General features: G+C 37.2%; 1 protein-coding gene across 1 annotated transcript; it reads right to left on the bottom strand.

Moving 5' to 3' along the window:
* Positions 1-20,729: 20,729 nt before the first annotated feature.
* Positions 20,730-23,357, bottom strand: LOC104215824 (multiprotein-bridging factor 1b-like). The gene is made up of 4 exons (XM_009765732.2): positions 23,003-23,357; positions 21,758-21,841; positions 21,158-21,240; positions 20,730-21,027 (listed from the first exon to the last, which is right to left on the bottom strand). Exons 1-4 carry the CDS (start codon positions 23,133-23,135, stop codon positions 20,908-20,910), a joined length of 420 nt encoding a protein of 139 aa, XP_009764034.1. The 5' UTR covers positions 23,136-23,357; the 3' UTR covers positions 20,730-20,907.
* Positions 23,358-27,118: the final 3,761 nt, after the last annotated feature.

The raw sequence follows: 27,118 nt of genomic DNA, 5'->3' as shown, positions 1-27,118 counted from the left end.
CGAACATACCGAAATTTTGCTTATATAAGAAACGATTATGTGTAGTATGATTATTTCTCTATCTGTTTGTTAAAGCTATATTCACAATTGTGTTTCTCAATTGTCTAAGAAAAACGCCAGTAATTCAAATTATGTATAAAATATTCTTTAATTGATATGGAGCTCACTATAAAAATTATTATAATTCATTTATACTGAATCTTTGTACGGTTTAACTTCTATTGTGTTCAAAATAATTTCTGTCATATATCAGCTATGCTCGCCTCGGTTAAACTATTATCGGCAAGTTTGTTATTAAGTTTGTTATAATGGACATACTGGAACTTGGCTCATATATAGATGATTCTATTTTTTTTGTACTATGGTGGAGGGTTGGGTGTGGTAATAGTGTGAATACTTAATCGTGTTTAAACAGTCCTTTATCTATTGATATGGTCCTATTAGTAGAGGTTTTTGAATTTGTTCTATTATGTTTTTTTCTTGAACGAGGACAACCATCAGCCACAACCACATGCGCAGCTATAAACACACGTGCAGAAGCAGGAAAAAAAAGAGGTGAACAGTCTTAAAGACGAACTCTCAAGGCTCAACATAAAATAGTTGTATGGCTCTGTTAATTATGCAAATCATTGATTAAAGATATTTAGTACTTGAACATGGTTTAAATTTATATATGTGATTGACTGTTATTTCAGGCGGTTATTCGGCAAGGACCTTAATGGTTTGGGTTTGAATGAACTACGACTGCTTGAACATCAACTAAATGAAGGACTATTAGCCATAAAGGATATGAAGGTGTGATGATTGCTTTGATTATTCAGTTATTAGTGCCACAAGATGTAGTCAAATTTTTTCAGAATATATCTATTTTGTTGAATCTTGAAATCTGAGCTATAATATTCTACATTCTAGGAATAATTGTTGATACAACAATTAGAGAACTTAAGGAGGCAGGTAAACCACATCAGAAAGTTGAAATATTTATATTTTTTATTCTAGCAAAAAAAAAGATTACAAGTAAGAATGAGCTTTTCTCATGTTGTGCTCATGTTTCTTTTTGGATGATGCCTATCCACGAGGAGAGGGTTGTGTTGGAGAGTGAAACCTTATGCAGACAGTCAAGACAAGCCTTTGTTTTTGTTTCTATTGCTTTACAGTTTATAACTCTCCCCTTTAGCTTCCCGGTGGTTACTTTCTGACCACATTCTTTTAGAAGGTAACAACTTAACTGCATCAAAAATTCTACTCATGAATGATGAAATTTTCTGGAAATAGTGTGTCTTGACTAAAAAAGTTATATCTCTCTGTAGACGCCTCAAAACCATGATTCACTTGTACCGTTGAAAAGAGAACTTCTAAAACTAAAACATATATAAAAAACAGATCTACATTCTTTGTATATTTATAAAGATATACTTTTGAATTTATTTTTAAAATATTGGTATTCTGATTTTCACATCTTTACGTGTCCTCACTAATAAAATCATATCTTTCTACAGACACGTCAATACTATCATTTGCTTGTGCCGTTGGAGTTAGAACTTCTGGAGCTATGATATATAAAACAAAATAGGTCCACAATCTTTGAATATTTATACAAATAATCTTTGATCTCAGTTTGAAATTTTGTCATTATAATTTTAAGCTTTGTGCATCCTGACTAAAAAATAATACATCTCGCTGCAGGCACGTCGAAACCATGATCCAGTTATGCCGTTGGAGAGAGGACTTCTTCAACTACATTACATACAAAAAATTTGGTTAAGACTCTCTGTAAATTCATACATATATTTTTTTGAACTCAATTTTGATTTTCTATCATTGTGCTTTTAACAGCTTTGCTCTTTCTGGCAGTAAAAATTATATTGCTGGTGCATCGTCTTTTTTGATATCGTATTATTTTTTATTTTAATGCTTCCATTTTCTTTCGCTCGCACTTCTATAGAGTTACAACTTGAGTTTACTTGAAATATCAAGTTCCATATCCATATCCATATCATGGAATTGCAGATGATAAAAAGTATCCAATGCCAGAGTATTCAATTGAAAGTTAATTTTTCAGTGATTGGTGTTTTCCCTGTAATGAGGTAATCCCTTGAGTTTTTGCTTCACTTTTAAGAATGATCAACAAAGGAAGCATTCAATGTTCTCGAAATTTTCTTTAGTAAGGCTACTAACATGAAGGTTCTTGCGTACAAATCATCTACTCATGATGAGATAGTTACGTCTCCTAACCTCAAAGTGAAGAACAATCCTATGAAGGCAAGTAATTTGTGAATACCAATATTTTTCATTTTCAGAGGTCTAATGGATGAAAGAAATCACGATACAAGTCGCGATGAGGTTCATATCTGTTGAGTAATTTTTATTAACTTCAAATTAACTATTTTGGTGCGGTTGATTTTGTACTAAGATTATAACATACTTTCAGACCTTATAACGTAATTTTTTGTTGTTAATCTTGACATAAAAAGATTACTGCAATAATGTGAAATTTTAATTTTTTAATAAAATTATGTTTTATAAGTTTTGAAAATATTATTGTAATACTTAATGATTGGTGATGACCTTTGTAGCTTTACTTTCTTGATTGATGAAATTGTTAGTTGATGGGGGAATCGACTTAAGAAATAATATAATAACAATATGACATAGATTCATAGACTGCTAATAAATTGAAGAAATATGTTAATGAAGTTAACATTTCCATATCAACGTACGTTTTCAAAGACTTAATAGCCTGTGATATATATGTTCTATTATAGATAACTAATAAATTAAAAGACTATTACTTTGTAGCTACAATTTGATTGTGTTTGAACATTTATTTTTGTTTGCTTGTGCCGATCCATGGAAACAGTCAATAATATCTCCGTGCTATTTTAACCATTACATATGGTGGCAGAACACAGACTTGATCTCCTCCATCACTTGGCAAAGCTTGCTTCTACTTTTATGATACAATCTTCTCCTATTCCTCAATAGTTATAGTTGTACATCAATTTGTGCCAGTGCACATTACATTGATATTACTTCTTATTTCTTATGTAGTTGAATTGTTCCTGAAGAAGCTTTGCTATTTGTCACACCTTTATATCATTACTTCTCATTTCTCATGCACTTGAAATATGCTAAATTACTACAACACTGCATAATTTATGCTAACTTTCTGCAGAAAATGGTATGAACTATTAGCTAGAGTACTCATACGAAATAACATAATGATATGTTTTAATAATGGTTAAAAAAAATTGCCAGTGGTGTATGTGTGATGTATTTGTCTAAACAATGTTAACAACATATGAACATTATAATTTTTCTATTATTATCCAGATTTTTGCTTGTGATCGTAGGGCAACCCTTAATGGAGCATTTTCTTGGTTCTATTTTTGTTTCACTTTATGATATTTCTGTTTTTGGTAGAGATATTGATACTCCGATTGCTTCAGTTTTTAAAGAGGAGATAAGTTGATTTTAGGAAATTTTTGCAGTTTAAAAGAACAATGCATAGCTTTTCTAAAAATTCAAATTTTATTAGGACTATTTATGAGCATGTGAATATGAATGTAGGATAAACATTTTTATTCTGATGTTTATATTTATACAATAGAACTATAACACAAAGTTTCTTCCCTACAAGTGTGCTAAAAAATTCATAAAAAACTTAACAACTACTATTAATATTCTCGCTTTCTTTACAGATGATTCAGAGAGCGGTTAAGGAAATGAATGAAGAAGACGATTCTTATGAAAAAAAATAAAATCAAAGTACATTATGACAGTGGGGTGACTTGTCATTGGCTCATATTACCATACTCAGACACCATTTGAGAGACCTGTGTGAAAAGAGTAAACTGCAGAGACTCCCTGTGGTTGCTATAAGGCTTTGTGATGCGATTCCCTATTCCATATATATATTGACAGTGCATTTGCATATTCATACAATAATAGTATTTGCATGCTCCTTATTGTCTATCGTATTTTTAAAATAATATTTTTTTTATGAAAAACTACATTTAATATTTTCCGCGCAACGCGCGGGTACGGATACTAGTTATGGAGAATAGCTAGCTCTGTCCTAGTTCTCATGTATGTCCTTTTCCTTTTCAAGTTGTTACTAGACAAGTATTTAAGTATGGATATAATCCTTCTATTTGAATAGGCAATACGAGTTTCTGTATATTAGATTAATGTTTGGAGGTTGTTGCTCTGTTTTTAAGTTGGTCTTTTCTCTTTGATCGTGTTTAGTTGTATTTTATACCCTCTAGTTTCATCTTCAAATGACACATTTTCTGGGAAGAGAAAGGATTTAGAGATAAGCTCTATTTATGAGCTTGGAGAATTCATGTTCATATTCATATAGAGATGAAGACCTTCTGGCTCCTTTGTTCACCTTCTGTAGCTAATTTCAATGTATTTAAATTAAAGTCAATGGAGTTCAATTGAATTATCTGATAAAAAATTTATATCCCACCCGGTAAAGCACTTTAGTGTTGTTTATTTATCTGCCATCTCATTGTTTATCCGAAAGTTCCTTTATGTTTTTATGAATTTCCAATATATCTTATGATGTTTGTTTGTGGGACTAAGTTATGTTTTTCTTTTTGAAGCTAAAAATAAGAGTAATTTAATGAAAGTTTCTTTCTTTGATAACCTACAGACAGATTGAGAATGAATATGAGCCTATGGAGTTGAAACTTGGTGCACCAACTAAAGCTTAATGAACAGTTGAAGTGACTTTGAATCTTGGCACGGGTAAAAGTTACCTTACCATGAATATATTAATATTTCATGCCTTTTACTTCATCCCATTGAAAAATATGTACGTACTAGGGATGCTTTGTTGGAATAGATACTCTATAGCTAATTACTGTGTGAAGATATTTCTTCCTCAGCAAGAATATTTTTGAATAGTTTATCCTCGAGGTTCACCATAACTGCTGCATCAAAATGCTTAATGAATGAGATCAGTATGCTAGGTACCAATAAGTCGATTCTAAATTTATAAGACCCTTGTATGCAAATTGCTTTTGTGACTTTGTTATGGGAAGTACTTATGAACTATAGATACCAATAATTTATAGATTGTAGTTACCTTTACAATAAAGAAAAATCAAAGCCACTATAAGATGCTTGGAAAATGGGGCAGGTAATAAAACCATTATTGGCTCGATTTTGGTGCTCTTAAGTGAAATATGTAGTTTTATTATCAACTTCCTGTTGCTATTGTTTTGTATTTTTTTTAATCATTCTATTTTTTTTTTGTTGTATCAGCTTCCAATAAATGTGTTTTCTTCAACACTTTGGGGGTCAACTGCCACCTAGTTGTTCCAACTCTCGAGTCAATCAGGTAGTGTCACGACCCGATCCCCGAACCCGGTCGTGATGGTGCCTCTCTTGAAGACAAGGCCAGCCAGACCAAAATGGAACATCTCTTTTAAACAGTTAATCATCATAAATAGTAATAACATATAATATAATGCTCATAAATTACGAAATTTAACGATAATAACAGCAGGAACCATCCCGACACAGCCCAAACTGGGGTGTCACAAGTCACGAGCATCTATGAGAATGAAATTTCCACTTTACAGTCTAGAAATACACTGAACAAGAGTAATGAATAACATAGAAAGACAGTGGTGCTGCGAACGCTGGCAGTCACCTCGCTAAACCTCTACAACCCTGCCTTCACACAGCCAATACCCGCTACCGGGTGAATAAATACCTGCAACTGCACGCGAGGTGCAGGGAGTAAAGTGAGTACTCCAACTCAGTGAGTAATAAAAGTAAATAATAACTGAGTAGCATGAAATCACGTAAAGCAACCAACATGCTATATAGAAGCAGTGTAAAACTCCTTGAGAAAAATCAGTGAAACTGTGAATTCTTTAGAAAATACCTTGGCTCGGTTCTAAACCTCTTTTGAAAATGATCTTTTCAACAGTTGTGAAATAATTTCAAAATAATTGGTGCCGCTATGCACAGAAATCTGCCCCTCAGGCACAAATACCATAGTTAAACAAGTAAAAGACAAGTAAGTATGCAAAATGAACACATAAACCTCGCCCCTCGGGCAATCATATAGAATAGTACCAGCCCCTCGGGCACAAATTAGTTCCTGGTCAGCCATTGTTACCTGACCGCACGGTGTTATTCCTGGTCAGTCATTGTTACCTGACCAAATTGCATCATACGGTGTCATTGTTACCACTGAAACCTCACAATCACTCATATTAGCCCCTCGGGCATAGTATCAATCACTCAGCATAATGGTCAGCCATTGTTACCTGACCAAATTGCATCATACAGTGTCATTGTTACCACTATTTCAAATCACATGGGTACCCGCGCTCACTGTGGGTGTGCAGACTCCGGAGGGGCCCCTTACGGCCCAAGCGCTATATCAAGCCACATCGTGGCATCATCACTCAGCATATCCTCTCATCACTCAAGCCACCTCGTGGCATATAAAGTATCTTAGGCCCTCGGCCTCATATCACTCATCATATCCTCACATATGGCCCTCGGCCTCACTCAATCTGAAAATCATTACAAGCCCCTCAGGCATTAGTAAAACAGTAGTTCTCAGCCCGAAACATGATGTAGAAATATCATTTAAGTTTCAAATCTGAGTAAAAGTGGCTGAGTTTGTAAAACAATAGATATCAACAGGACTGAGTTAAAATAATAAGTCAAGCAGTAAGGAAACAGTGATAAAAATCCCCGAAGGGTTCAAATAGTTGGCACGAAGCCCAAATATTGCAATCGGCCCAAATCATGATGATAACAAATGAATTTCAGTAAAATCATCAATCGGGATGGACCAAGTCACAATCCCCAGTAGTGAAAGACCCTACGCTCATCATCCAGCACGTATCTTGCCTCAATATAGCACTACGATGTGCAATCCGGGGTTTCAAACCCTCAGGACATCATTTACAACCATTACTCACCTCGATCTGGCTAATTCTCTAGCTCACGACGCATTTGCCCCTTGAATTGGCCTCCAAGTGCGTCGAATCTATCCAAAATCAGAACGAATACGTCACAATATGCTAAGGGAACAAAGCCCAAGCGAAAACATTCGAAAAATATCAAAAATCTCGAAATTAGCAAAACCCGAGCCCCGAGCCCATGTCTCGGAATCGGGTAAAATTTACATTTTCAGAATCCTCATACCCTCACGAGTCTAACCATATCAAAATTATCCAATTCCGATATCATTTGGTCCTTCAAATCATCATTTTACATTTTTGAAAGGTTCCACAATTTTCTCCCTAAATTTCATCTCAAATCACGAATTAAACGATGAATTGAGTGATAGATTCATGTACTCTAACCAAATCTGAGTTAGAATCGCTTACCCCGACCAATTTCTTGAAAAACCTTCGAAAAATTGCCAAAATTCGAGCTCTCTAGGTCAAAATATCAAATAAAACCCAAAACCTCGTATTTATAGAGTACCCATCAGATTCCGACACCGCTGACCGCACAAAAATGACCGCGGTCCGCGCAAAACCAACGGGGTCCGCGCAAAAACGACCCCGGCCGCGCAGGTCTTGCTCTGCAGGGACAGGCTTTAGTATTTTGTCCATAATTTTCGCTACAAATGTCTAAATTGCGATATCATTACCTTTCTGGAAATTAAACACGAAAGGCTACAACTTTCGTTTTTGAATCACCTCAAAATTCCTTGTGGATCAAAAGATATGAGCTTCCGAAGTAGGACCAGCAACCTGCAGTATTCATGACCGCGGCCGCGGTCACTTTGACACGGCCAGCACTAGGCCAGCGCGCCCAGCGCAAAAAGGAGCGCGGTCCGTGCCAAAACTGCTGCTCCCTCCATTTTTCTAAGTTCCGGGGTGTCCGTACTCGCTCAAAACTCACCCGAAACATACCCGAGGCCCCCAGAACCTCAACCAAAGGCACCAACGCATCCTAAACATTATTCGACCTCGTTCCAATCATCAAAACACCTCGACTAACACCAAAAGCATCAAATCACATCGAATTCAAGTCTATGAATCTCAAGAACTTCAAAATTCCTTGTGGATCAAAAAATATGAGCTTCCGAAGTAGGACCAGCAACCTGCAGTCTTCACGACCGCGGCCGCGGCCACTTTGACGCGGCCATCACTAGGCCAGCGCGCCCAGCGCAAAAAGGAGCGCAGTCCACGCCAAAACTGCTGCTCCCTCCATTTTTCTAAGTTCCGAGGTGTCCGTACTCGCTCAAAACTCACCCGAAACACACCCGAGGCCCCCGGGACCTCAACCAAAAGCACCAACACATCCTAAACATTATTCAACCTCGTTCCAATCATCAAAACACCTCGACTAACACCAAAATCATCAAATCACATCGAATTCAAGCCTATGAATCTCAAGAACTTCCAAATTCCATTTTTGATCAAAAACCCAACCAAACCACGTCCAAATGACCTCAAATTTTGCAGACAAGTCCAAAATGACATAACGAAGCTACAAAAACTCTCGAAATTCCATTCCGACCCTCGGATGAAAATCTCACCTATCAACCGGAATTCGCCAAAATACTAACTTCGCTAATTCAAGCCTAATTCTACACCGTACCTCCAAAACCACTTCCGATCACTCTCCTAAGTCACAAATCACCTCCCGAAGCTAATCGAACCATCGTAACTCACATCCGAACCCTCTAACACATAAGTCAACATCCGGTTGACTTTTCCAACTTAAGCCTTCTTAAAAGAGACTAAGTGTCTCATTTCTTACCAAATCCTCTCCGAACTCGAACTAATCATCTCGATCCCATAAAACACGGATAACGAAGCGTAAAGAAGCTGAAATGGGGGAAATGGAGCAGTAACTCATGAGACGACGGGTCAGGTCGTCACATCCTCCCCAACTTAAACAAACGCTCGTTCTCGAGCGTACCCAGAGTTTGTCCTCGAAGCCAACCAATAGTTGGATAACCTTACCAAGCATATACTCGGGGTGTTCCCACGTCACCCTATCTCACATAGGTCCGATAACATCACATAGCTGAAATTTCACAATCCATCTAGTCCGTAAACCATAGAACCACATTGCACCTTCCGAAACCATACACACGATCAGAACCTCATATCTATACTCAGAATAAGCCCGAACCAGCTGTAATAACCCATACCTGCAACCTCGGTGCCATTACATGATAAACCACCTAGCTCTAATGCTCGCAACCATAACCCCTATCCGCAGTAGCTGTATACAACACCTAAATACCGATAGAGAAGCTCTTATCGACTGAAATCTCATTCCAACACTTTCATATACTGCTAACGATACCGAAACACGCAATAAACCGAAACCGTTTCTCAGGTTAACCATTCATGAGGTCACTTCCCCTTTGGCAGCCACCATAGCAAATTTGGATCGAACCTCGATATTAACCCCTTAAACATGCTGAATTCGAGTCTGTTTGTATTCATTGATGATCCCAACGATCCCTCCTGACCAAACACACCATCCAGGTGGCATGACACATCAATACGAGCCTAAGCCACAACTTGCATAATACGCGCACCAATAAGAAATGGTCTGAACATACTCAAATCACGAAAAATGACTCAAACGAAAGAGTTGTACTTCAAGATCATCTGTACCGTCACAACACAAGGCTGAGACCCCATCTCACATCATAGAAATAGAACACCTGAATCTACCCCGAACGGTCATATCTCCACGTGGCCTCGCCACAATACATGATCCTATACAAACACTGTTACACATGAAACCCACTCATGTCACTATGCTCAAAACCGACAGCCACGCACAATTTGATGTCTGGAACCAAAGCAATTCATTACACCCACGGTGAAACAAATAACATACGCCACGCAACCCGATAAGTCATAACCAATCCTCCATCTACCGCACAAACACCCAATTACTCTTCTCGCTCGACTTTCACTATGAATTCCCCAGTAGAACCGCACTACATGTGCCCATAACCAACAAATCATGACGTCTCACTACACCGAAAAGCAACCCATAGCTCTCCTCATATCACTAACAAGCTCAATAACGATCGAATCAACCTATCCCTCAACAATACAATTCGGGGCCAACTAAGACAACTCAAGCTAAACGCGTATCCAGATTGGCCTACCAACGAACTCATTACCAAGAAAGCGTAAAGCTTTTCCTTCCACTACTATAAATCCTATCGGAGCCGTACGATACGGTGCCCGGCACCAAATAAATATCGAAATCCACAACCTCGTCCGACGACATGCCCGGCCACAAGAAACGCATCCGAAAAGTCCCTTAACACTGGTACAGAACCAATGGTAAAAAACCTCTGTACTGACAATCATCACGAAGGCCCAATTAAGAAAAACAATCCTTCCCCGTCGCCCACTGGGTCTTTGAAATATAAGCCACTCTGCTAAAACATAATCCAATGCACCTCGCCACTCAACCCGTGGCATTTCCGGCATAGCCCATAGCGCAATAGTTCAGAATCACCTAATACTCAGACAATCAGTCTGAATTTCAACATCACATCCAAAATCTAACATACCAGCAAATAAAGATCCACCCGAGCCTCCAAATCCTGATTTCCTCTCAATGGTTCTGAATACATACAGTCTACAACCACGACATAGCCTGTACATGAGAACTCTCAGTCTCCATCTCCATATAGCACACGAATCATCGCATCTGATCCCAATTTCGCCATCCGAAAGCATACCACACCTTAATTCCCAACAATTCCATGATAGATACTCTAAAATTTCACTGTGTCACCAAGTCAACCCGAATATCACCAGTCGATCTAACAAGAAAGTGCTGCAATACCACCGAAGTGTCATCCATTTGATCACATTGCCCTTTTCTGAAACATATACTCTCGTCAAATCCCTTTCAAATAGCAGTACCATTTTCCTTGATTATCAAAGGCTACCCATTGCCTAAGCATTTTATGAGCTTCCTTTCTGAACTGAACTGTAACCTAATACACGCAAGCCTCGGTCCTCCACAACATACCGCATATAACATACCATCCGAGGATACATGAAAACCTTACCTCCCTTCCGGGCCACAGACATCTATGCACTCCACCAGTCAAGAACTTCCATTAATCCCATCTAGAAGAAAAATCATTACACATCCCATGTCTCTCATATTCGTAGAAAATGTACCTCTTCAACCACGGTAGAAATCAAGAAGTACTCTCTCAATTTCGTTTGCATAAATTAAACTGCCAGGATGGAATCCTTCTAACTCGACCAAGCTAAGCAAGCCAACAAATCCCAAGAGCATTGCTACCAAATACTTATACGAACTCATTACCTCGAACACATACAAAGAATTAATCATATCCTTATCGTGTCGATCCGGTCTACTATCAAGATACTCCATCTATCTAAATTTCCTTCTGATTCCTATTCAACTTGATATTTTCCTTGCTGTAGCACCACAGTTCCTCAACCCAGGCTCACTGCACGAGACCCACGCGCAAAACCACACTGTCTAAGACTCATAAGCCACTAAATCCTCTCTCAATTATTTCCAGATAAACCACATTCCAACATACTCCACTCTGGAGAACTTCCTGTGAATCTAAATTCGTTACCTTTACTTTCCAGATACTAATATATAGAATCCCATAATTAACATAAAAATACCACAAGTCTTGACCTCTTCCAATGGAGACTCAGTTCCTAATCACATATGCTACTTTAAGATACCCCATTATTACATGTAGAATCTCGAACACATTAGAACTACTTCCGAGAGCCATTCACTCTATTCAGCTTGCATTTAGCCCGCTCAACTAACAAAACCACCTGTGCCTCATTAGCACTCTGACACCGCAGGATACGACCTTATCCCAATACAAACAAGCATCTTCCTTCTCTATACGCTAGGCATTCTTTACCAACAACAGCTCAAGACATATTATTATTTTCACACATCTACGAAGCACCATATAACCTTTATTAAAATTTTCCTTCACTCGGGCCATCCTCGGCTCAATTCCACAATCAGAACTGATTCGCCAGCATGCTTCAAATCGGAACCAACATAGCAACACCACCGTACAATCAGCTAACCAATAACAAGCTCCCCAACTTGGCTCGAAGCCATAGATCAGAACACAAAATACTCATAACACTTTTACTCTATTGATTCCACAATACCATAGTGAGATTAAACTCGAATCATTTATAAGTTTGCGAAACTCATATTATCTAGTAATGTAAACCTTCTGCAACTCTCGCATTCATTCTCGCAACAGTTAAACCCACTCTCTTAAGCGACCCGAAATTCCAAATTCAGTACGTATTCTTTAATTACACATGGGATCTTCTGACATACACATGAGGATCACGCCACTTCAGAACACTATGCAGGAGATAACCCACCTGCTTCGCCCCAATACAACATTTCTGCACACTTTCCACCGACATAAGCATTACGTAGTCACTTGACCTTCTTGAGTCTGTACTCATATAGAAACATCACGCAGAATTAGCATATTTATCACATAGCTATCTAGCCGTCATTCCCACTATTAGGGACAATACTGAACATATAAGTTCAAAACACTTGCTCACACAATCAGCGCCTCGGTGCTTAAGCCATAGGCAAAAATCTGGCCTCAAGTCCTCCAGACTGGCCCAACATAAACTCACAGAGATTGCATCTCGCCCCTCGATTGAGGGATCACAAGCCATCAAGGCACATCTGATACTGAGCGCTCATGCGCGCGTACGAACATGTGGAAGGAATTTCAAGAGTTACTTTTCAAGCTGACTCAAGGACGCACGATAAGAATTCAAGAATGAGAAGTTTTTCCTAAAGGTTCTGCAGCCTCTCGAGGATAAATACAGACATCTTCGTACCGATCCGCGAGACTCTACTAAACCTGCTCATGACTCATGGGACCTATGTAACCTAAGCTTTGATACCAACTTGTCACGACCCAATCCCCGAACCCGGTCGTGATGGCGCCTCTCGTGAAGACAAGGCCAGCCAGACCAAAATGGAACACCTCTTTTAAACAGTTAATCATCATAAATAGTAATAACATATAATATAATGCTCATAAATTGCGAAATTTAACGATAATAACAGCAGGAACCATCCTGACACAGCCCAAACTGGGGTGTCACAAGTCACGAGCATCTATGAGAATGAAATTTCCACTTTACAGTCTAGAAATACACTGAACAAGAGTAATGAATAACATAGAAAGACAGTGGTGCTGCGAACGCTGGCAGTCACCTCGCTAAACCTCTTCAACCCTGCCTCCACACAGCCAATACCCGCTACCGGGTGAATAAATACCTGCAACTGCACGCGAGGTGCAGGGAGTAAAGTGAGTACTCCAACTCAGTGAGTAATAAAAGTAAATAATAACTGAGTAGCATGAAATCACGTAAAGCAACCAACATGCTATATAGAAGCAGTGTAAAACTCCTTGAGAAAAATCAGTGAAACTGTGAATTCTTTAGAAAATAACTTGGCTCGGTTCTAAACCTCTTTTGAAAATGATCTTTTCAACATTTGTGAAATAATTTCAAAACAATTGGTGCCGCTATGCACAGAAATCTGCCCCTCGGGCACAAATACCATAGTTAAACAAGTAAAAGACAAGTAAGTATGCAAAATGAACACATAAACCTCGCCCCTTGGGCAATCATATAGAATAGTACCAGCCCCACGGGCACAAATTAGTTCCTGGTCAGCCATTGTTACCTGACTGCACGGTGTTACTCCTGGTCAGTCATTGTTACCTGACCAAATTGCATCATACAGTGTCATTGTTACCCCTGTAACCTCACAATCACTCATATTAGCCCCTCGGGCATAGTATCAATCACTCAGCATAATGGTCAGCCATTGTTACCTGACCAAATTGCATAATACAGTGTCATTGTTACCACTGTTTCAAATCACATGGGTACCCGCGCTCACTATAGGTGTGCAGACTCCGGAGGGGCCCCTTACGGACCAAGCGCTATATCAAGCCACCTCGTGGCATCATCACTCAGCATATCCTCACATCACTCAAGCCACCTCGTGGCATATAAAGTATCTCAGGCCCTCGGCCTCATATCACTCAGCATATCCTCACATATGGCCCTCGACCTCACTCAGTCCGAAAATCATTACAAGCCCCTCGGACATTAGTAAAACAGTAGTTCTCAGCCCGAAACATGATGTAGAAATATCATTTAAGTTTCAAATCTGAGTAAAAGTGGCTGAGTTTGTAAAACAATAGATATCAACAAGACGGAGTTCAAATAATAAGTCAAGCAGTAACAAATGAATTTCAGTCAAATATTCACTAAAATCATCAATCGGGATGGACCAAGTCACAATCCCCAGTGGTGAAAGACCCCACACTCATCATCCAGCGTGTATCTTGCCTCAATATAGCACTACGATGTGCAATCCGGGGTTTCAAACCCTCAGGACATCATTTACAACCATTAGTCACCTCAAACTGGCTAATTCTCTAGCTCACGACGCCTTTGCCCCTTGAATTGGCCTCCACGCGCGTCGAATCTATCCAAAATCAGAACGAATACGTCACAATATTCTAAGGGAACAAAGCCAAAGCGAAAACATTCGAAAAATATCAAAAATCTCGAAATTAGCAAAACCCGAGCCCTGGGCCCATGTCTCGGAATCGGGTAAAATTTATATTTTCAGAATCCTCATACTCTCACGAGTTTAACCATATCAAAATTATCCAATTCCGATACCATTTGGTCCTTCAAATCATCATTTTATATTTTTGAAAGGTTCCACAATTTTCTTCCCAAATTCCATCTCAAATCACGAATTAAATGATGAATTCAGTGATAGATTCATGTACTCTAACCAAATCTGAGTTAGAATCACTTACCCCGACCAATTTCTTGAAAAACCTTCGAAAAATCGCCAAAATCCGAGCTCTCTAGGTCAAAATATCAAATAAAACCCAAAACCTCGTATTTATAGAGTACCCCTCGGATTCCGACACCACTGACCGCACAAAAATGACCGCGGTCCGCGCAAAACCAGCGGGGTCCGCGCAAAAACGACCCCGGCCGCGCAGGTCTTGCTCTACAGGGACAGGCTTTAGTATTTTGGCCATGACTTTTTCTACAGATGTCCTAATTGCGATATCTTTACTTTTCTGGAAACTAGACACGAAGGGATACAACTTTCGTTTTTGAATCACCTCAAAATTCCTTGTGGATCAAAAGATATGAGCTTCCAAAGTAGGACCAGCAACCTGCAGTCTTCACGACCGCGGACGCAGCCACTTTGACGTGGCCAGCACTAGGCCAGCGCGCCCAGCGCGAAAAGGAGCGCGGTTCGCGCCAAAACTGCTGCTCCCTCCATTTTTCTAATTTCCGGGGTGTCCGTACTCGCTCAAAACTCACCCGAAATACATCCGAGGCCCCCGGGACCTCAACCAAAAGCACCAACGCATCCTAAACATTATTCAACCTCATTCCAATCATCATAACACCTCGACTAACACCAAAATTATCAAATCACATCGAATTCAAGCCTATGAATCTCAAGAACTTCCAAATTCCATTTTTGATCAAAAATCCAACCAAACTACGTCCGAATGACCTCAAATTTTGCAGACAAGTCCAAAATGACATAACGAAGCTACAGAAACTCTCGGAATTTCATTCCGACCCTCGGATCAAAATCTCACCTATCAACCGGAATTCGCTAAAATACTAACTTCGCCAATTCAAGCCTAATTCTACACCGTACCTCCAAAACCACTTCCGATCACTCTCCTAAGTCACAAATTACCTCCCGAAGCTAACCGAACCATCGGAACTCACATCCGAACCCTCTAACACATAAGTCAACATTCGGTTAAGTTTTCCAACTTAAGCCTTCTTAAAAGAGACTAAGTGTCTCATTTCTTACCAAATCCTCTCCGAACTCGAACTAATCATCTCGATCCCATAAAGCACGGATAACGAAGCGTAAAGAAGCTGAAATGGGGGAAATAGAGCGGTGACTCATGAGACGACGGGTCGGGTCGTCACAGGTAGATTTAACACAACTTACTATTCTATAAATCATTATATAATATCCATGGCTGAAGGGTTGATTTGATTTTGTCAATACAACATCGTCGATTGACGATCTTAACATTTCAATGGTGTCATGTGTAAATGAGTCAGTAAAGAAGACTTGAATTTTCACAAGTAGTTTCTTGCTAGTTTCTTTGATAGAACGCGCTTTTGGTTGCTTAATCTATGTTATTGCTTAATTACAGGTGTTTGTTATACAAGTGGATGCCTTATTTTTATAATGTTTTAAAGGATTGCTTGGATTCTGTTTTCTGAAACTTCTATCTTTTTTCTTGTCAATAAAATGAATGAATGAGGGTATAAACAATAACTAGATATAATTTCTTTTTAGTTCACAACATATTTGATTCTAATGTGAGAAAATCTACATAGATTATCTTATATTTTGATAGTTAGTAATTACAAATATATGGACATAGTTTATGTTGTCATGTAGAGTAGTTTGTGGATGTAAAACTTTGTGATGATATACTAGGAATTGATAAACTTTCACATATGTTCAAGTTTGTAATGATAAAGTTCAGTTGCAATTTAGAAAGTACTACTAATATATATGCTTCATATTTTTTTTGCATTTTAGATAGTATTTTGAATTGATTTTTTTACAATTGAATGCAGATTTAATTGGAATCCAGGATGATTATAGAAAAATTAGAAGAAAAGCCTTCAGAAATAAAGAAGTTTTTGGCAGAAAAGTATTAGAGAACCCAGTTAGTAAATGGAGCTCAATCAAGGCAATTCCATCAACAAAGCTATCAAACTAGCTGGGAATAACTACTCAAAAGTTTCTTTCGCTTCCAAACAAGTGGAAGGACCTCACAAAAGAGGAGAAAGATGCAACACTTATTAGATTATATTGTACTTTTCAAGACAATTATATTTTTATTGTAGAACATATTAGTTTGTCATAAATGTGACAAAAATAGTCCGTCTCAGAATTGCCTTATCAATAATATACTATATTCTTTAATTACGAATTATCTTTGTATTTTTTGACAATAGCAATTATCACTAATCATGATGTTTTATAGTGACATTTTTGTTTTATTGGTAAAACCAATATTTTTGGTGACACAATGACTTTTAGCTATAAAATAATAAAGCTTATTTATAAAAGCAAAATTGTCACTAATTGATATATTTAGGGATGAAATACTTTTTCCGTATATAAAATGCATTCTTTAGTGATGAAATTGTGAATATTCAACTACGAAATATATAGAATTTCAAAGACAATTCATGTCGTCATTAATTAAACTAAATAATTAGTGACAAAGTATTTTTGTTGGCATTAATGATCTTTTCAGTGAGGTAAAAATACTATCAACTACGATTTTTTTATACTTTTTGTGACGAATAACTTCGTCGTAAATACTATCACTTTGGGGACGAAAAGTGGTGTCGTAGTTAATATAACTCTATTTAGCGACGAAACACAAAGTTATCTACGTATACTATTGGTGACGGCATTTTAGGGACGAAAGATTGATAAAAAAAAATTGTCACAAAAAATCATTTGTGACGAAATACAAATTTTAGGTGATAAAATAATTCATCACTGATAATTGAATTTGTTGTAGTGATTACGAATAAGGATCAAATAAGAAACAAATATTTAGGCCGGTCGCTTAAAGGAGGACATATAAAATTACATTAACAGATAAGCATAAAAGTATGACAAGTTTATTATATCGAAATTTCCTCACAAACATAAATACCACTTTTGCATGAATTGGTTATCAAAAATATGATGTATCATCCACGTGGAAGTTATCGTCCAACAAATCCGTACATAAAGAATGTTCAATGCAAGAATCATCACTATTTTCAACCTCTTTATAATAAGTTAATGCAAGGAAAGGATGAATACCTTATTTATACGAAAAGAAATTATAGATATAATATATTTATGTGGCTTGTCAATGAATAACCATAGGTTGTGTCTTATAATCATTACTTACTTACGAGATTCAATATTGTATATTAGTGTAGAGGTTTATTCTTGGTGAACGCAACAAAATATACGTGCAAGTGTATAAAAGTCATGGCATGTGTGCTGTCTATATTGAGTTAGATGATGGAGAAATTTTTTTATTTAAATTTAAGATCTTAGAGATGCACGTGGTATAAAAACAACAATTTGAACGGTGGATGTAGATGTTAAGCTGATTCGACATACCTCTTCAAACAATTGAAATGACTATCACAAATATGCCAAAGACTAGCGGAAGCTAAATTGATCATAAGGTAACAAAAACTAATAATCTAGGATGAAGCACCTACGGCGAAGCGTCAAACAATCAAAATAGTTGACAAGATCTATCAAGATATAATGAATGTCAATAAACAGTTTAGTGAAAAAACAATAGTTTATGGATGTCATTTCTGTCAAGTACTACTAATAATTCCAATAGTGAAGAGAGTAGAGACCGTAAATATTAGCTTGCTAAAATTATACTTATAGCCTCATTTGAAAAAGATTCGGCTAACAAGTAATATGAGAGCAAGAACAAAAACATCATTCAGTGACTTTTTGCCTTGTATTGAAAATGAAAAAGAGCGTACAAAAATAGATAACTTTATCCTTCTTCCAGAATAATTGGTTGTAAGCTCAATGGTGATAGTAGTGCTGAAGATGACTTAATAAGAAAAATATTTTTATCATTAAACAAAAATATAAATTGTGCAAAGCACATGATTAAAAAAAGTTATCTTAACTAGCAAAAATAAATAAATTCATGAACTAAATGAGATATTGATTGCCAAGTTTCGTTGGTGAAAGTAAAATATTTCTTTGTTTGACTCAGAGAAAGATGATAGCATCAACTTTTACGAGGAGAATAGTTAAACACTCTAAGATCAAATCTACTTCCACAACACGGGTTCATTGTCAAGGTTATTATCTATTATGTATGGTAGTGTCATGTATATATAAAATAGATAAAGTCAAAAAAAAATTCCTTTGGATACAAGCTGCTATTGAAAAAATAAAAATTGCCCATCATGCTACTAAGAAACTTCAGTCAAATGGCTTATTTAATGGTATAAGGATGTTATATTGAGGTTTGACAATATTAATGTTATAATGTGCGAAATCATGATTGGTCAATATACTTTAGAGCATGTGTTTATCCCTAAAATTTAATTTTCGCCTCCTAAAAATAAAAAATATCCATTTAAATTTGTCTGCAAACAATTTTCAATACATTTGTATTTTTCAATGTAATAAATAAAGCACAAAGACAAATAATCCCTAATGTTGGACTATATTTTTCTGCAACACATTTTCTCACATGAAAAATCATATGTTGCATGGTCTAGAGGGATATCATTGTCGATAAAAAGAGTTTTTGGTCGTAACGAAGCAACCAAAGTGTCAGAAAGGAACATAAATAAAAAAAATACTATCTACAAAGAAGTCTTAGGTAAGATATTAAATTTAAGCATTTAAATGATTATCGCATTTTTTCACCCCTTTATAACAATTTTGTCTTCCCGTGTGCGCGCGATGTGTATATATATATGACACTTTCTAGCAAATTATCTCATACTTGCTCTTATTATTGACGAAACCACAAATTTACTGTTCACCTTTTGATTATGAGTTTAATTACCCTCAGGTTGGTATCCCGTTAGGGATCAAGGCAACAACAAAATCTTTTCGTGACAGTGAGAGTGGGTAATATTTGACCAAGAGTCTAAAGAAGAACAAAATTGCTCAATTTCAAATAATATATAAATAAATTAGACTATTGTCCCATGTTTAAAAGCAATTGATTTGAAAATACTACGGCAAACACCTATTAACAGAACTAAATGTTAAGGTATATCGAAAACAACCTCTTTACCATCAAGGTAGGAATACGTCACTACTCACTAGTTACTAGCGAAAGTATCATCTCTGTATAAAAGCCATTAAAATTTTCTTTATAGCTTCGCTTCCTGATGCTCTGAATGTTCCTCGTTTCCTTGTATGATGTTTTATCAGTATATGATGAGGCATGAGAAATGATTCTGGGATCAGTTAAGTGCAAAACCTTAAAGTAATATGTTTGAGCCTAATCCAAAACATGTTGTGTATTTTAAGTTATCGTAGCAGGTAACTTGTTTTCTTTTTCAAGTTAATAATTTTCCTTTCAATTAATGTATCGTAACAGGTAACTGTGGAGTGAACTTAACAATGCTCGCACAGAGCTAGAAACCTGTACATTATACACAAATAATGCATCATGCAACTTTAATCACCAAACTTGGTCTTTTTAAGACTTCTTTATTTTTTGTTTTAGAACAAGCATACAAGTGTGGCAGCTCCTAAAACATCAAAAAATTAAGGGCATAGAAAAGACGGAGAAATATCGAACAAGGACACCCACGACATAAATGGTACCTTACCTCCCCAAGTAAAGTGTCCCCAATAGATCACCCTTGGCGTTATAATGGATTCCCAGCATGAGTATCGAAGATTGAAGGACACATTCCCATTGGCTAGGCCAGGTATGTACCTCCATTTGCAATACAAAAGAGGCTAGATTTGGCAATTGGTAGGGCTCATGAGAAATTGGCATAAGAAGACACCCGTAAAAAGAAACTAGGAATCACAACGCAGAAGGAATCCGCACCACAGGAGTAAGCACCTCATTTTCCACAAGAAAAAACACCCAAGTTAACCACGAAAACCACATTCATGAATCCAGCTACAACAAGTACCATAGTGGTTAAAGTAAAAAAGCTCATGTACATGACCACTTTTAGGACACAAACAGACAGTCTAATTCAAAAGGTTCGCTATTTTTTATCAGGTTCACTATTCCAACCTTTATTTCTTTCCGCGAAGTTTCGCACCAAGAGCTCTCTCCAGTTTAGAGATTATCTGTTGGTTTGGAATTGCCTTTCCAGACTCGTACTCCTGAATGATTTGTGGTTTCTCGTTTATCAACTACAAAACAAAGGGATTACCAAAATTATATTGATACAAGGACTAAAACCCCTCTCTTGACTCTATCTATACGTAGATTGCTTCAAAGAAAAGGAATTGGGGAGGGCGTGAAAGAGATAGAGAGAAATACTTGGGCAAGTTGAGACTGAGTCAACTTCTTATCTTGTCGTGCTTGCATAATGGCTTTCTTCAATTCAGTTGGTACCTTTTGATCTGAGAACAAACATGAAAAGTACACCAGATGACATCACCAAAAGAGAAAATCTTCTTTTTTATTTTTTCCAGTGGCAAACCAATTAAACTTTTCAACTTTAGCAATATGTTGCCATTTGTTGCCAGAAGGAAAAACCTCTAAAAGGTGTCTTCTTGTCAAATTAATTGAGTCCTAACAAATTTTATATTCACAAAGCAGACAATGTGCTTTGTGAAATTTGATACAGCACATCCACGCAGCAAATGAAGAAGGTAAAACAAAGTACACAGTATACACATCAGAGAAATCAGGATGTAAGCATGACTTGAACTCAGAGAGTAGAGAAGAGCTCTTTTTTTTTGTAACCGAGAAATCAGGCAGGCTAGTGGCACACGGTTTGGAACATAGTAGATAATGGGCCAGAGAAAAGAAGAGCTTACTTGACAAATTCTCAGTATCTTTATAACCACAGTAATTGTTTTATAGAAGTGTTCCTAATATTAATTGATATTATAAAAGATGTCAACTCAAACTTACGTGACAAGTTCTCGGTATCTTCATCAAGCTTCCTGGTGTTCAATGTTGTACTGCTAGATGCAGCCTTGTTTGACCCTGCAGTAGCTGCAGTCAAGGATAAATGTCGTGAGCGCTAAACACTTTGGCGTTTCACAACTAAAGGATCCATTTCAACAAAATATATCCAGACCAACTATGAAGTCTTGCACACACACTCCAGCAATTGGCATAAAACAGAGAACATATGTGAATGTGTGTATATAAAATAAGACAAAAAGGTTCATGAAATAGCACGGGCTGGTATTAACGTGAATACAGAGATATCATTCTATTTAAAAGTAGGTGCGTTCCAATATAAATGAGTCATTACCTTCCCGACCCTGACTACCCAACTTGAGTTACCAAGAGAAATCGACATGCAATGACGAAGCGAGAAGGAAAGTTATATCACTCAGGAGTCCTTACCAATATCAAAATTCAGATTAGGAGTCTCTCTTGGCAAACAACATAGAAAAGAAAAATTCATATGAACTAACACTTAGCCACAGTCTTACCTAATACTATTAAAATAGAGAAGAAAATAAAGGAGAATTTGACTGAATTGGTTGTAGACAATATACAAGATGGCTCCTTATATAGGATTTCAGGCTACTAAAAACAGGCAAATCTGGACTACCCGAAACAAAGAACTTATAAAAAGAGGAAATTTACCTAACATTGAAATTTCTAATTGTCTTGGGGGATTACACTGCGTTTTGTCGTTGTAACATTGAAATTTCTAATTGTCTTGGGGGATTACACTGCGTTTGTCGTTGTTGTATTGAAATTTCTAATTGTGACAAAACATATTAGCCTACACACAGAATGAATCTAGAAGAAATCACTAATTAATTCATTTTTTTAGACTAGTGGTGTCGTTAGCTTGTGTGCACCATGACTATTGTAGCGAGTACTGCTTATTCCTACCAGCATAGGTACCTCCTACCAGCACAGGTACGGGTAACTTTGTCAGCCAAGGCTCTGGCAGATAATTGATTCTCTTACACCTATTTAAAAAAAGAATTCTTCTTCAAAAAATATGGAAATCATTCCACTTACCACAGGGAGTACAAAATGAGGCTATAGATAAAGGGGTACATCTAGAAATGGGCTATGATAATCTGACCGAGGAAAAAAATGATAGCCCTAATTGGTCCCAAAGAAAAATTAGGAATAATTAATCGGAAAAAAGGAACAATAAGGCTAAGATGAGGAGATTATACGAGCCTTTTCTGACGGTTTCGATCTCAGCACCGGCGCGACGGGCGGCGTTGACTGCTTTCTCGTCCTTTCTTGCGGCGGCGGTCGGCGCTTTTTTGCGAATCACCACCGGCTCCCAATCTTGTGATATTCCAGCCATCTTTTCTTCTTTGAAAAATATCTCCTTTAGCACTCCTGGTTTCTTTTAGAGAAAGGCTTGTGAAGTGTGGCTGTTCATTCGGATCGGATATCCGAAATCCGAACCGATCCATTCAATTTTGAATTTCGGATTTCGGATTGGATCGGATTTCGGATTATGTTTATTAAAATTTCGGATTTCGGATCGGATTTCGGATTGGTATATTTTAATCCAATCCAATCCGAAATCCGAAATTATTAGGACATGTATAAATACTACACTTTAATTTACATCAACCTCCAAGTTATTACCTTTACAATTGCTAGATTTAGCTAAATTGGCATCATAGTACTCTCATAATTGCATAAACATGATGTTTTCTTAATGTATTGCCTCTTTTACAAAGAAAATATACATATTAGTTTAACTTTGAGGCATAATAATACGATCCGATATCCGATCCGATCCAAACTTTAAAATCCGATCCGATCCGATATAATTCGGATCGGATTCGGATTGCATTTTCTAGAATCCGAAATCCGAAATTCCAATCCGAAATATGCTAAATCCGATCCGATCCGATCCGTGCACTGCCCTATTGTGAAGCATTCAAATAAATAAATTTATTTATGAAAAAGTTCAGCATCAGTTTATATATTAGCTTATCTCTCTTAATTTGATTTTTTTTAGCATAACTTGGTTGAAAGGATAAAATTTTGTAACATTCAAAAATTACCCTTTATAGTCTAATTTATTGTACCACAAAGCTCCCCTTAATTACTTTTTATCTTTTCAATTATTTCCTTTTAAACGAATTTTGAATCACTCGGGTATCTTATCAATTACGTACATTATAGATTATAAAGTTGGTACATAAATCGCCGACAATCTCATTTTAAAAATTAACAAAGAAGCATATGAAAATAGATTGAACTTTTCTACGTGGATTCCATTTAAAGCAAATCAATCATACTTACAAAATTTGTAACAACTGGATATTACACCCAAACCAACTGCTTATATTAACTCAATAAAAAAACTACAATAACCAAATAGTAATATAATAGTAGAAAACAACACTAAAGGAATTAGAGAATATATGAGAAGAGAAATTGCAACCTAAAGCTAAGAAGAAAGGGGATGAGAAACAGGTTCAGCAGAGGAGATGAGAAGAACAGACTGAGCCAAGGCTTCAACATAATTCGCATTCCTATATCTCCCCCTTGATCCCAAATATAGCGTCCTAGCATTCCATTTGGGTGTTTAGTCATTGAGCTTCTTCTCACTTTAACTTCTGACACAAATGTTCCAACTGGATCAGCGTTTTGAGGTTTCTGGCCCATAATCCCTTCCTGACTCAACTTGGTTCACAACAAAATTTGACTGACTTAGTAAGAGGTTTTGGATTTGAGTTCTGGCAATATCACATTTGATAAGTTTCACACTTGAAGTGAATTATCTAGTGTGAATTTGAATTAATCAAAACAAAAAAGCGATACCAAGTACCGATGGGACCAAAAAAATTATCATATAAAACTTAAAGCATTATTTAGGAAACGACCAAAAGCTATGTATGCGTACATAATAACTTTAAAAGTAAAAATATTAACTTTACTTGAAAAAATTCAAAAAAATATTCGATTACTAATCGTTTATAAAAACATGACAAGTTTACTTTTGAAAATTTAATAGTAAAAAAATTTCTCTCCAGATACTTTTCTAGTATAATATATATATGTAATGACCAGATCGACCGTTTTGAATTCTAGGACTTGATTCCCCTATTTGAGACTTTCCATGAATTTATTTGATGATTTTATGACTTGTGGGGATTGATGGTTTGGTTTTCAAGAGGTTTGGGAGTGATTTGGAACATTTAGTTCCTAAGTTGAGGATTAAGGTACAAAGAGTTGACCAAAATCAATATTAAAGACCCCAATTGATATTTTAAAGGTTTCAATAGGTCTGTATGATAATTTTAGACTTGTACTGTAACGATCCGATCGGTCGTTTTGAGCATTTTCACTTCGCTCGGTAGTTTACGAGCATAAGTAGCTCTGTATGATGTATTATGACTTCTGTAAATCGTCGGTTTTGGTTTTCAGGTTATTTGGAATTGATTTGAAAGAATGATTCTCAACTTGTAAGCTTTAAATTGGAAGAGTTGACCAAGTTTGACTTTTTAGTATATGAACTTGGATTGGAATTTTGATGGTTCCGTTAGGTCCAGATTGTGATTTTGGACTCAGGCGTATGTCCGGATTTGCATTTGGATGTTTCTAGTAGGTTTCGGCACAAATTGGCAAGAAATTGAAAATTTGAAGGTTTGGAAAGTTCATAAGTTTGATCGGAAGTTGACTTTGAGGATATCGGATTCGGATTGTGGTTCCGGGAATTTAAATAGCTTCGTTATGTTATTTGAGACTTGTGTGCAAAATTTGGGTTCATTCCGGGTTGATTCGATATGTTTCGGCGCGAGTTTTGGAAATTTAAAGTTCAAAGTTCATTAATTTTGATTTGAGGTGTGATTCGTCGTTTTGATGTTGTTATGTGTGATTTGAGGCCTTGAATAGGTCCATGTTATATTATGGAACTTGTTGGTATATTCGAACGGGGTCCCAATAGGCTCGGGTGAGTTTCGGACGAGGTTCAGATCATTTTGGGAATTTTGGCTAAGGCTGGTTGGGCAGAGGTTCTGGTGTGACCGCACTTGTGGAGCTAAGGGCGCAGGTGCGGAGCTGCAAAAACGGCAGTGTCATCACAGAAGCGTGAAGAGGGAGCTGGGCGTGAAGATCGAAGGTGGGGGTGCTTGGGTGCACCTACGCGACAGCAGATGCGGATAAGAGTGTGCAGGCGCGCGATCGTAGAAGCGGCTGCTGTATCGCAGAAGCAGTTGTTGCTGGTTCAGGGATTTCTTCGCAAAAGTGAAATTTGTTCTGCAGAAGCGGAGATCGCAGATGCGACATTGTGACCGATATACGGAAACTGCTAGGCAGAAGCTATAAAATCGAGGTTTTGGTTCTTTTATCATATTTTGAGATGTGGGACTCGGATTGAGGCGACTTTTGAAGCAATTTTCATCACACGGATTGGGGTAAGTGTTCTACACTTGATTTTGATTTTATTTCATGAATCTATCTTCGTTTTTGGCAATTGGTTGATGAATTTTAAAGAGGAAATTGGGGGATTTAGCCTAAAGTTTGATAAAGTGAATTTTTGAGTTTTGAACATCGTTTCGGAGTCGGATTTGAGTGAAACTAGTATGATTGGACTCATAATTGAATGGGTTATCGGATTTTCTGGGTTTTGTGGGTTTCCAAGGTGCGGGCCCGGGTTGGACTTTTGGGATGATTCTTGGGCTTTGATTAAAGATTTGACTTTTATCGATTGGGTTTGTTTCCTTTGGCATTATTTGATGTTCTTGAGTTGCTCTTGGCTTGTTTTGGACCGTTCAGAGGTCGGTACGCGCGGGATGACATTTTTAGAGCATCATTTGGCTTGCTCGGTATAGAAATTGATTTGTTTGAGGTAAGTTACACTTCTAAACTTGGTGATGAGGGTATGAAACCCGGAATTACGTGTTATGTGATTGATTTTGAGGTGACGCGCATGCTAGGTGACGGGTGTGTGGGCGTGCGCCACAGTAACTGTGATTTAATCGCTTTTACGAAACTATGTAGCTATCTTATCTGAACATTTTTACTGTATTCTATGTGATAGAGCACTTGAACTGTGATCCATGTTAGAGACCATGTCTAGGCTACATGCTTATCCTCTTGGGACCCACTGAGGTCATTTATACTGTTGAGTTATCTTCTTACATTGCATTTACATATTCAGTCATACACATTCATATGCATATCATATCTCAGTCTCTGTTGCCATTTATTGATACATAACATCATTATTTCTGGGCTAATTTTCATGACATTGAGAGCCCGAGAGTGTCAAGACCCAAATTCCACTAAGGGTCGTGATGGCACCGGACACCGCTGTCAGGCAAG

Source organism: Nicotiana sylvestris, chromosome 6 (genome assembly GCF_000393655.2).
Source record: "Nicotiana sylvestris chromosome 6, ASM39365v2, whole genome shotgun sequence".
NCBI lineage: Eukaryota > Viridiplantae > Streptophyta > Magnoliopsida > Solanales > Solanaceae > Nicotiana > Nicotiana sylvestris.
The sequence above is the reverse complement of the archived record's forward strand: the minus strand, read 5'-3'. Positions and strand labels throughout refer to the sequence as shown.